The sequence below is a fragment of the Myotis davidii genome, unplaced genomic scaffold (assembly GCF_000327345.1).
Source record: "Myotis davidii unplaced genomic scaffold, ASM32734v1 scaffold534, whole genome shotgun sequence".
In the NCBI taxonomy this organism is placed as follows: domain Eukaryota; kingdom Metazoa; phylum Chordata; class Mammalia; order Chiroptera; family Vespertilionidae; genus Myotis; species Myotis davidii.
Window position 1 is genome coordinate 1,143,711 of NW_006286678.1, and position 12,375 is coordinate 1,156,085.

General features: G+C 43.9%; 1 protein-coding gene across 1 annotated transcript in view; it reads right to left on the reverse strand.

Moving 5' to 3' along the window:
* Positions 1-10,182: 10,182 nt before the first annotated feature.
* Positions 10,183-12,375, reverse strand: part of MURC (muscle-related coiled-coil protein) — a 9,319-nt gene continuing 7,126 nt past the window's right edge. The window contains exon 2 of the mRNA XM_006758422.2: positions 10,183-11,785. Within this exon, the coding sequence (XP_006758485.1) occupies positions 11,102-11,785 (684 nt within the window). The 3' untranslated portion in view covers positions 10,183-11,101. The remainder of the gene's footprint in view (positions 11,786-12,375) is intronic.

A 12,375-nucleotide genomic window follows, 5' to 3' on the forward strand; every position in this document is an offset into this window, starting at 1 on the left:
CAGGGAACAGACTCTGAGACATGTGTGCCGATGGTTTATGGAAGGCAGGTGCTCTCTGAGGGCTGAAGGAGGATGGGGGTAGAGGGGTGGGGGCAGTTGAACCACTGATGCAGTTCCAACAGTGGCCTCAGCCAATCCTATGATGATCTGGAGCTGGGATGGCCTTCAGAATAGCCCCTCCCTGAGGCAAGGGGTGGGACCCATACTCTCCCATCAACCTGGGCCTGCCCGTGGGCTGTTCTCAGGAGGGGCCATGTGCTTAAGTGAGGTAGATCTCTTGGTTGAGGGCAAATTCGATAGCAGGACCACCTGAGAGGCATCTGAAACACCTGAGGTACCAGTGCCTCATCTGCAAGAGGGAACCTGGACATACACCTTAGACCCCACTACATCCTTCCTACTCAGAGCCATCAATACATGTCTTCCTTATGTCTACATTTTAATTTTCAAATAAGGCCCTTCTCTTTTCAAATTATTTTACTATTTAAAAAATACCTGAAAGTCTAAATGTACCAGGCACTGTGGTAGTGACCTAGCAATAGGTCAAGCGGACAAATAACTATCTAAATATACACTTTGAAACTATGTTATGTTCTGAAGAAAATTTAAAAGTGCAGAAAGCTATGTGATCATACAATAAGGGAGGTTTGCCCAATGGGGAGTAAGGTGCAGGCAGGGAAAGCTTCCCTGTAGATGTGTCATATGAACCAGGAAGATGAATGGGAATTCTCCAGGTGTGTGCTTAGTTGGTGGGGTGGGGTGGGCTGGGGTGGAGTGAAAGAGGTGTGGACAGGCTAAGGGATAGCCTCTTCGAAATTCCTGAGACAGATAGACAAGGGAGGAGAGGGCCTGAAGGGCCCTGTGTCTGGAATGCAGACACTGAGAGGGAAGAGTAATCATTGATGGGGAGCCAGATCCTGCAGAGCTAAATATGTAGGTCTTTTTGCCTAAACAATATTAATCTCTAGATAGTATAAATTATATGCCTTGGTTAAGCAGCATATTCAACTATCCCCACTCAATGCAGATTAAATAGATCATAGAGATAAACAAAATGGCTAAAAGTTAAACTCTGAGAATGTTAAGTGCTGGGGGCAAAAAACAAAATGTTTTGAATGCAGATTCTATTATCACTACCTCTAACAGGTACTGCTACTTGCATTTCTCTAAACAATAGTACCTAGCTGTTACTGTTTCTAAATGCTAGTGTGAGTCCTTTCCATAAATTACCTGACTTAATAAAACACTTTTACAAAGAGGTTCTATTTAGAAACTGACAGAATGCAACTAGCCCAAGTTTTCACAGTCAGCAAATGGCAGAGCCAGGCTCCCCACGCTCACCAAGCCTCACCCCACACTCGCCAAGCCTCAATCAAGGGGCCAAAGAGCCGCATGTGGCTCGCCAGCCGCAGTTTGCCGAACACTGAGTTAGAGAAAACCCACCACACCAGAATGTAGAAGCCACAGCCTGGTTCATGCTGTTGAGGCCCAGTGTGCGGTTAAATGTAGTCCAATGAAGGTGCTGCCACTCCTGAGGCCTGTTGTGGGCACATTGACCTGAGGTGCTGAAACTTTAGGCAGTTTAACTTTTTTGCTCGTTGTTTGTTTTGTTAATCCTGACCTGAGGATGTTTTTTCCATTGATATTTTAGAGTGAAAGGGAGGGGGTAGGGAGAGAAGAGGGGAGAGAGAGAGAGAGAGAGAGAGAGAGAGAGAGAGAACAAACAATGTGGGAGACATATCGATTGGCTGCCTCCTGCATGCACCCTGACCAGACTGACTGTGCTGGGGATCCAACCTGCAACCAAGGTCTGTGCCTTTGACTGGGAACTGAACCCAAGACCCCTTGGTGCCAGGGCCAATGCTCTAACTTAGCAACCTGGCCAGGGTTTAGGCAGTTTGACTTTGAAGGAAGGAGTGGATAAAGATCTTTCCTGAAGGAAGGAGTGAGTAAAGAAGTTGGCTAATTTCTAAATGAAGCTATTCTTCTGAATAATTCTTCTTGGACTCACATTTCAAGAATGTTCTCCTCATCACTCTGTGACTATCATTGCCTTTGAAGGGGTAAGGATTCTCTATCCTCAAGTACTGTCTGGTTTCCAAACCTCCCTGATATAATTCACTTTAAGATCAGAGAAACATCATATATATTGTTCTAAGCTTAAACTTAGCACTATAGTGGACACCACAGTTTGCCATTGAAATGATTTGTCACTTTTATTGTGTCACATTTATTTGGAATGCTTCCATAAAGAGGAGAAATAAATGAACAGAATTACACATGGGATGCGCTTGGCTCTAGCTCAAGCAATGGAGAAGACTTCAGAGGGAAACGTACATATTGTCAGCTGTAAGGAAATAGGACTAAAAACATGCGAACCTAACTGAATGCGAGCCAAAGAAAAACAAGGAGGCAAATCCGCTGTACTATTTGAATAACATTATTATTGTCCTGCCATCCTGTTTTGTGATGTTAACGTGTGCCCTCTATTCCTAAGTGCTGGTATGTTCCAAACCGCAGGTTTATAAACAATTATGAAATCAACATCCACTAGATGTCAGTCTTGAGCCGCAATGCGTTTCCCTGGCACAAGGAGTAAGCCATTAAGGAGCAAACATTTGGAGTTTGAGTGATTTCCTTTGCAGTGGGAACTAAGACAGGAATTGTAGTCAGCTTTTTGTGTGAACACTGGTTTGATTTTTCAACGAGTATAAATAATTAGATCAACAGATTAGATCATGTCACTTGCTCAACAAGCTCCAATATGTCCTCATTCAGAGTAAAAACCAAAGTTTTTGCCACAGCCTATATCACCCCCTCTTCCCACTTTCCACCTTCACCCACATTAGCCACCGACCCCTGACCATGCTGAAATTTGTCCCCCAGAAATATCTGCATGGTTGACTCATTCACTTGGGTACTTTGGGGACTGTTGCATTAGTCTGAGTCATGTCATCACAAATGTATTAGGGGCTTAAGGTGGGGTTTGATGCAGCCCATGGTTGGCTCACTCATTCATTCACTCAATCTCCCTATCAGACAGATCTTCCTGGACACTTTTTCTAAAATGGCACCAGCCTGCACCACCCCAGCCACTATGCCCTACCCCCTAACCCTGACTTATTTTTCTTCATAACACCTATCACCACCTGGTATGTTTACTTATTGTAAGTATCTCTCTGGGATATTAGCTCTCTGAGAGCAGGGACTTTGTCTTGTTAACTGCTTTATGCCCAGAGTTTGACTCTACCAGGCTTATAGGAGGAGCTCAATAAAGACCAAGTAAATAAATGGCTTAAATTCAAAGATCTTCAGAGAAGATGTCATATAGTTCAGTCATTCATTTGTTTTCATTTCGTATATACTTATTAAATACCTAATATAAAGAAGACATTGAATTACGGGAGGTGCAGGAGACATTATCTTGTTGATGAGAAACACAGTAAGTCTCTTGCACTCAACTCACACTCTCAGACAGAATGCATGCACGTGAGAAAAGGTTTTACAAAACGAGCTGTATGAATATGACTCCTGGCTGCTCGTTGTGAAAGCTAAGGAACAGAAACATGATGCAGGCATTGGTCTCTAGGCACATGATTTATTACCCTGCTCCCAAATAGATTGTTCAGTTCTTAAACCCTCTCTGGAAGGAGGTGTTTCTACAGAGAAAAAGTCTTTCTTTGTGGATAACCCAACTCCCTTCCCCTACATCTGAAACCCATGTTCTTTTGCTTTCTGTTCAGTGACCACAGAGACCACCAGAATCCTTCCACAGGCACATTTAAAGACGTTCCTGGCTTTGATCTGTAATTCAGTTGAGAGAGTTGGTTAGGGGCCTAGATGACTCATGACTAAGATTCACAATTTCCATGTCCACTCTCTCCATTTCTATGCCCCTGAGGAAGAAAATGTAATCATCATCTTTTCTGCACAAAATTTTGAAACTCAAGGAAAGCAATCCATCTTGTGCATATCATCTGATTTCCATCAAACTATGACAGTAAATGACAGCTCCTTTGGATCCTAACCAATTAGTTAGCATCTTTCCAGCCCTGCTCCCTTCCAGATGCAGTCATTCTGGAGAGGAAAAAAGAAATGTTTAAGACTGACATTGGAAGGGGGTAACTTTTTAAGAATATGGGAGAATGACTACTATATCATGAGTGATTTTACTCTTCAATACAGGTTTGCCTGCAATGGTGGTGATTGCTTTTTTATGTGAGAAAGATGTATGAGTTTCAAATAGAGACCTTTCTGGTGAACTTTCCTCATGAATCTACAACCTATTGTCTATGTGAATATTTTTTCTCCTGTTGAGGACAATTTAGTCCTATTTCCTTACAGCTGACACTATGTACGTTTCCCTCTGAAGTCTTCTCCATTGCTTGAGCTAGAGCCAAGCGCATCCCATGCGTAATTCTGTTCATTTATTTCTCCTCTTTATGGAAGCATTCCAAATAAATGTGACACAATAAAAGTGACAAATCATTTCAATGGGTTTTATTTTATTCTAAAACAGTATATCTACCTACCTAGACAGTTTGTTGAGAATTTAAAGCTTATGCAAACTTAAATGGCGCAATGATAGTCACAGAGTGATGAGGAGAACATTCTTGAAATGTGAGTCCAAGAAGAATTATTCAGAAGAATAGCTTCATTTAGAAATTAGCCAACTTCTTTACTCACTCCTTCCTTCAGGAAAGATCTTTATCCACTCCTTCCTTCAAAGTCAAACTGCCTAAGCCCTGGCCAGGTTGCTAAGTTAGAGCATTGGCCCTGGCACCAAGGGGTCTTGGGTTCAGTTCCCAGTTAAAGGCACAGACCTTGGTTGCAGGTTCGATCCCCCAGCCCAGTCAGCCTGTCAGGGTGCATGCAGGAGGCAACCAATCGATATGTCTCTCACATTGTTTGTTCTCCCTCTATTTCTCTGCTCCCCTCTTCTCCCCCTACCCCACCCTTTTACTCTAAAATATCAATGGAAAAAACATCCTCAGGTGGGGATTAACAAAACAAACAAAGAGCAAAAAAGTTAAACTGCCTAAAGTTTCAGCACCTCAGGTCAATGTGCCCACAACAGGCCTCAGGAGTGGCAGCACCTTCATTGGACTACATTTAACCGCACACTGGGCCTCAACAGCATGAACCAGGCTGTGGCTTCTACAGAGGGTTCGTGGGGCTGGGCCAGGCACGCTGGAGCTCTGCATGGAGAGGTTCGGGTGTCAAGGCCATGGGGCGGGTGGGGGGCGGGCTGCGTGATTTCGTGCACTGGGCTCCTAGTCTTGAAATAAGGGTGAGAATACAGTTCCATTTGTCTTTTAAGCAATTTTTTAGATCTGCATATTAGTCTAGGCCAGTGGTCTGCAAACTGCGGTGCCGCAAACCGCTGCACACGAGCCACATGCGGCTCTTTTGCCCCTTGAGTGTAGCTCTTCCACAAAACACCGACTTCTGCGCATGGGCCATGAAGTTTCAATCGCACTGTATGTGATGCGCAGAAGTCGGTATATTGTGGAAGAGCCACACTCAAGGGGCCAAAGAACCGCATGTGGCTCGCGAGCCACAGTTTGCCGACCACTGCTCTAACTCATCTCCTTGCTACCTGTCCTTCTGAACTGGGTTGCTCAGAAGGGAGGCCTTCATTCTCACAGTTCCCTCTGGAGGAGTAGGTGAAACAGGCCTGTGGCTTCCCTGCTAGTTGAGAAAATGGACTGTTCTGCTCCACAAACCTTGCTCTCCATACCGCCCACAAGAGCATGTAGTAGGGAGAGAGTGAAAGGGCGAGGGCTATGCCCTCCATCTAACCCCGGATCCTCCATTTTTCGGCAGCAGCCTTAGCCATGTGCTCGGCAAGGAGCTTCTTCCCAGAAGCCCAAGCCTCTGCTAGCCACACCCAGGATTTCTTTAAACTAACCAATGACAATCAAGGAAAGTGCGCGCCATAGACACAACCACATACTGTGTAACAAGACCCTGACTTGCACCTGGCCAATCGGCAGGGCCCACAGTCCTCTCTCCTCCCCTTACTCCAACCCCCCCCCCCAAAAAAAACCCCTCTTCCCACAGAGCTAGCTCTCTATGCCCCCTGCCGCTGCATCGGCGAGTGTGGTCGGGGAGCCGAGCTAGCTCAAATAAAGACTCTATATGCTTTTGCATTGGACTTGGCTGGCTCCCTGGTGGTCTACTGGGGATCCTGAAATCTGGGCTTAACAAGAGGAGGGTCTATCTCTTATCTTAAGTCTAAGCCACATTCTGCAAAAGAATTTACCAGATGCTCTACGTTTGAAGGATTTGTTGGACATGTACGAGCCAGTAATAAAGATGACACTTTGGTCCCACTTTGTTGGCAATCCTTATATGAACTCTTCCATCAGAACCTTTAAGAGGAATGGGTTGCATCAAACCCCACCATAAGCCCCTAATACATTTGTGATGACATGACTCAGACTAATGGGACAGTCCCCGAAGTACCCATAAGGAGACAGACAGTCCTATTGCAACCACAGCAGCTGATGTGCGTAGCTACATGAGCATGGCCTTGGCCTTGGCCAGTGTACCAGGTCACAGCAGCTTTCTCTGAAGTGTCAGCTACAATATCAAGTACAGCGTTTCCTGAAATCCTCAGGTGCCAAACAACGGATATTAAGAGAAAAATTCCATTCAAAGAATCAGAAGTAGCTTTTCTTTGGTGCACACAATGGCAAGCAGACACTTGGCCTTGAGCTAAGCCAGAGATGGGAGGGAAGCTCTCACAATGGACTTGGACCTGAAAGGCAATTCTGCTTCTCAAGGACTTTAGAGTCCTGGTGGAGAGGCTGAGGAGCTTGCTGGAGTCGAGAAAGGATCAGTTAAAATCGGGCTTTTCTTCAAGCTGAGGGGAGAGCCACAGTGGCTAGAGTAGGGGGTGGAGGGCTCCAGGGTGGGAGCTTCCGGGGTAGAGTCACAGCTCCCCTTTGTTTCTAATGCTGGGCCCAGGGACCAGCAACCCAGGCCGTCAGAGGCTCAGGAGTGTTATCTTAGAATCCCTGTCTCGGCGAATGGCAGAGCCACTTGCCCAAGTCAGAAACCTGGCTCTCATTCACTTCCCATCACAACCCACATCCAAGTTTACCCTGTTCATAGCTCTGCCCGTGTCAATGCTCTAGGTCGGGTACTACTTTCTTACCTGGAAATGCAAGGGCCCAAGGAACTGGTCTCCCTTCCTCTGGTGAGTTAATAGAGCAACTTTTCAAAAACATTGATCATGGCACTCAGTTTAAAACCCCTCAGTGGTTTTCTATGGCCTTTGATGTAAAACCCAAAACACTGTCACAGAACCGCTCCAGCTGTAACTTGGCTTGAATTCTACATCATTTAGCTGATTTTGGATTGGTCTTCGAATGCCAACTTAAGCATCATTTCCTCTGGCTATCACAGAGCCCCTCCCAGCTTGTTACATGCTTCTTCCTCCGCGCTCCCGTCATCCTTTCTGAAATCTGAGGCTCTTATCACAGCACCATGATGCTGGGTGACGTGGCCATCTCCTCCACCCGTGGAAAAGCTCAAATGCAGGGACCATGTCCTTCATCTCTGCATGCCCGATGCCTAAAGATGGCTCTCCAAGTGCTGGTGACCCAAATGAGTAAAATACAGTTCCTGCCCTTGAGAAGCACAGTCTAGAGGACAGGGACACAAACTAGACAAGTGCTATGACAGATATAGGATCAACATTCTACACCAACACCTCCCTCTCCACGGTTCCATTATCTTACACACAGCACTAGTCGCATTGTTGAGTTTTTGCTTCACTGTCTGTCAAAATCCGGAGCCAGAGATAAGGGTTGGGAGAGAGGAAGGGTGTTCTATTCTTCTTTGAATCTTCAGTGCCACACACAGAATCTGGCATATAAAGGTGCTATATATATTGAATATATGGAATAATTCAATCATGCCCCTCCTTGGGGATGGGGAGGTCACCAAGGAAAGCCAAAACAAGAAAATTGACATTATCATTGAACTTGAAAGTCATCTCCCAGAATGAGCAAAGGCATCAAGTGGCAGGACAGTCTGGCGAGGGCCCTGGACAAGCACAGCTGATTTAGAAAGGTGCCCCAAATACATTCAAGCCTGAGGATAGTCTGCTTCTCCATTCTATCCTGGGGGAATCTTTGGATGTCCTGAGACGCACAAAGAGATAGTTATCCTAAAGCGCCTATCCGCTTACAAATCGCCGAGGGAGTCTGCCCTGACAAGAGCAGCTACAAATCCTCAGACATCATGTAACTCAGAAGTGGTCACAGGAGACACACAAAATTCAGCAGAGGCTTCTTCCATTTTCATCCACCTCAAACCAGGTACTAGCATACCCCAAATTCACATAGAATTGAGGATGAGACCACGGGGACCATGCCCCTTGGACCTGGCTCAAATATGCCATGCAACTTATTTGGGGATCATAATTTGTAATTTTAAAAATCGTATTTCAATAAAAGAAGCTATAGAAAACGTGTGTCAGAAAAACGGGGCCGGGGGGAGGGGGTGCAGTAGTTTCATGTAATGGAATTGCAGTTAACTATGATTCTGTGGAATATGTTATGTGACAGGCCCCATGCTTTTCAGCTGATAGAATCAGGATGAACTTTGTTCTAAAGCAAACCCTTAGATGTGCAGGCATGGCAAAGAAGAAAGCCAAAATGAAAATACTGTTTTAGTTTATATGTTTATGAAAACTTGTTCAGGAGAGTTCGCACACACTACCAATACAATCTCAGCAAGCTGAAGTTTCACGCACCTCTTATTACTAATTCACATTTGGCCGGTTTCTCTCACCTGTAAGCCAGAACCAGCCACCACACAGTCTCCAGGAAAGCCCTGGACCATCCCGTGCAGGGGACAGGGTGGCACTTTCCTACTCCAGCCGTCCATTCTATGGAAGAGCTTAGCTTGGAAGTGGCCCCATGCCCTCGGGACCCATGGATGTTGCATTGTCCTGCCTCACACAAAGAAAGGGGGTACATCCTGCTAGTAGTTTTATTTGAATAAATTGTTTAAAATCTGACATGTATAATTTCAAAAACAGAGAAGAGTGAAATGAGCAGAAAATTGGTTGTGTTGTCTTTTACAATAAGGAACGCTGACCAGCCTACTCCTTGCATTAAGTGGGAATGTGTGACTTTGCAGCCCATTATAAATAGCCATTCTTTACATCAAGAAAACAGGGGAAAGAAAAGAAGAAAATATCATGCATGCAGAAATGAGGAATATCCTAAATATGGGGAGAAATTTGAGAGAGCAATTCGGAGGGGAAAATCCTAATTCAACAGTGCAGGACAAGATCACAATGAACCTCTGAGGACATGAACTTGCTTGAGTGTTTCTGGGTTTGTACAACGTCTACCATGATCAAGAGCTGACCATGTTATAACTCCTTCAGCATCAAAATTCAAATATGTCTACATGGGAAAAGTTCCATAACATGTCAAATCTGTTTATACAATGGGTCAGTAAGCACACAGCTGTTACAAAGATTCCTTGAAAAGGGGTATTTGCTGAAGAGTGTTTTGGCCCAATTGATATTTAGTCTGCACAGGGCTAGAAAAAAAAGAAAAAGCTTATGTTTGTTTATATTCTTCTTAACCTAGAAACCTACCTCTTATAAGAAAGGTTGTTATATCAAATTCACACCATGCTGTTTGCATTCATTACTAGTAACAATACTTATAAATAGGACACTGACATCAAACTTAGTAAAATGTCTTTTTTAAAATTCAAATTTATTATGGCTTTAAGGAAATATGTGATTAGGCATCCAAGCTCTCTTTAAGTAACATTTTTTAAATTACCCATTGTAGTGTTCAACGCTGTATACACTTTAGTTTTCAATATATGAACAATGTATGATTTTATGTGTTCATGCAGGTTGCAGAAGAAATGATGCTGAATCAAACTCCCAAACCCAAATATCTGGGGTAACTGAGTCAAATATCTTAAAGTTGATTTATTCTGAGTTTGTCTATGATGTGTGTACATTGATTACAATTACTACACGAGCATCCAAAACTGACCTGAAAGCTGATTGTTATCCAAACTCTTCAAATTCAACAATTCCATCATCTCCTCCCTATTACAAAACCAGATTCTTCTCACGCAGCACGCTCCTCAAACAAATGTTTCTATAGTCCAACACAGATCTAAAAAAAAAGAAAATTAGAAAAAGACTTTTCAAGAAAATTTAAGATCCAACTCAAAACCAAGGTTTCTTTTTAATCTTTGATTAAAAAAAAAAAAAGATGTCACATAAACATTTTTCATTGCTGATTCTGTGGAAAGACTTGAAGACCAACTTGAGTGTCTGTCCAACCTCTGTCCTCACCACGTGGCTTGCAGGACTTTTTCAGGTGGAATTAGTCTGATTCTGTGTTTGAGAAATCAGTAGGGCTCATTTCCACTGGATGTGTTTCTTGTTCCCCCAGAATGCACAGTGTTTCCTTGGATCTTCACAACAGTGCTCTGAGATGGGCAGGACAAGCCTACCCTCTCCAATTTACTGATGAGCTTATGAGCAGGCAACGTGTCAAGCGCTCACTGTAAGAACAGCTGTGACCCAGAACCAAATGCTCAATTCAGAACTTCCATTCTTCGTGCAAAAGCATAAAAAAGACGTGTGATTGCTAATTTACTAACCAATCTGTTGATTTGAACATATGGATGATATAATCCCCTTTGAGGTCAGCCATCCCCTTAAATCTAGACCAAAATTGAAAGTTCACTTGCAAATCATGGCCACAAATCTGCCCAACTACTAAACACCTAACTGGCCCTCTCTAGGAAACTATTTTTCTGGTGTGCAAGAGAAAAAAACTTTTAAGAATCCACAGCTGCCATGAGAATGACATGAGAGGATGCTGCTAGAATCTTATAAGCCTGGAGGAGAAGAACGAAGCCCCAAGGAAGTTACTAGGAAGTGTATATAATATTGGTATTGCCTTTCTGAGTTTAAACATAGAAATAAAAATCATACCATTTATTGTTTCCTAAATGGCCTATAAAGGTTAAGTGACTATACTACTTAAACTAGAACTGCATGATTAAGGTGATTTACACTGAAAATATACTTAATTTCTCCCTATGAAGACTGCTTTAAATCTACCAAAAGAGATTCATCATCTACTCTCACCTGGGGTTTAAAAGTAACTCTTAAAGGTTCAGGAGTTGGGATTTCCTCCCCTTCACTGGGAGGATGCACCACCCTGGCCTCCTCATGGTCTGTTTCACTGAGCTCATTGCCATAGAGCTCACTGATGGGGCCCAGAGACTGGCTCCCGGCAATGATGTCCACGCCCATCTCCCTGACCTCTTCTGGACCTTTGGCAACCGTTCCTCCTTTAGCTTTCCGAAGGCCACGCATCTTAAAAGCGTCCTTCGATGGAGCTGCGTTAGAAATAGATTGCTTAAATCTTTCCCCTGACTGCTTCAGCCTCTCTCCGGACTGCCTCAACCTCTCTCCTGACTGCCTTAGCCGCTCTCTCCTCTCTGGGGTCACTATTCTAGTTCTCATTCTGTTGACTTTCTTGTCAAAATTCTGCCGTGTCTTCTGCATGTTTTCTTTGGAAAATGCCTTTTTGATATTATCAATGCGCTCCTTGCCTGACTTTCTAAGCCTCGTGGATCTGCTTTCTTCAACGTAATATTCTTCGTCTGAAGACAGATCTATTGGGGGATCAAAGACATCCTCATCGTCCTCCTCTTGATTCTCAGTTATGTTTTTGTCTTTAACAATAGACAGGGATGTTGGACACCGAATCTCCTCCTGAAGGAAAAAGAAAGCATGTTAGAGACCAGTTCTTTTACTTTCTGCTGTGCCTTTAAATCTCCTCCATAGGCTGTTTATCCTCTGCCCACTTCTCTTTTTAAAAAATGTTTTTAATGATTTTTAGAGAGAGAGGAAAGGAGAGGGATAGAGAGATAGAAACATCCATGAGATGAGAGAGGCATATCATCAACCAGCTGCCTCTTGCACACCCACTACCGGGGATCAAGCCCACAACCTGGGCATGTACCCTGTCTGGGAATCGAACCAGTGATCTATTGATTCCTGGGTTAATACTCAACTGGTGAGTCACACCAGCCGGACTGCCTATTCCTTAAATGTTGGTATTTCTCCAAGTTACTCTCTCCTTAGCCCTTTTTCCTTCTTCATCTCCCAAGCTCACCCTGAGCAACCTTATCCAAGCCTCTGCCTGAAGATCCAATTGTAAGCAATTTCACAAATATTTTCACCTTTCCCTTTCTCCTAAGATGAAGACACATCCTATACCAATAAAAGAGAAAAATGGTAATTGGCATACGAGCTACTCTTTTCATTGGCTAATCAGGGCTGTATGCAAATTAAGTGCCAAC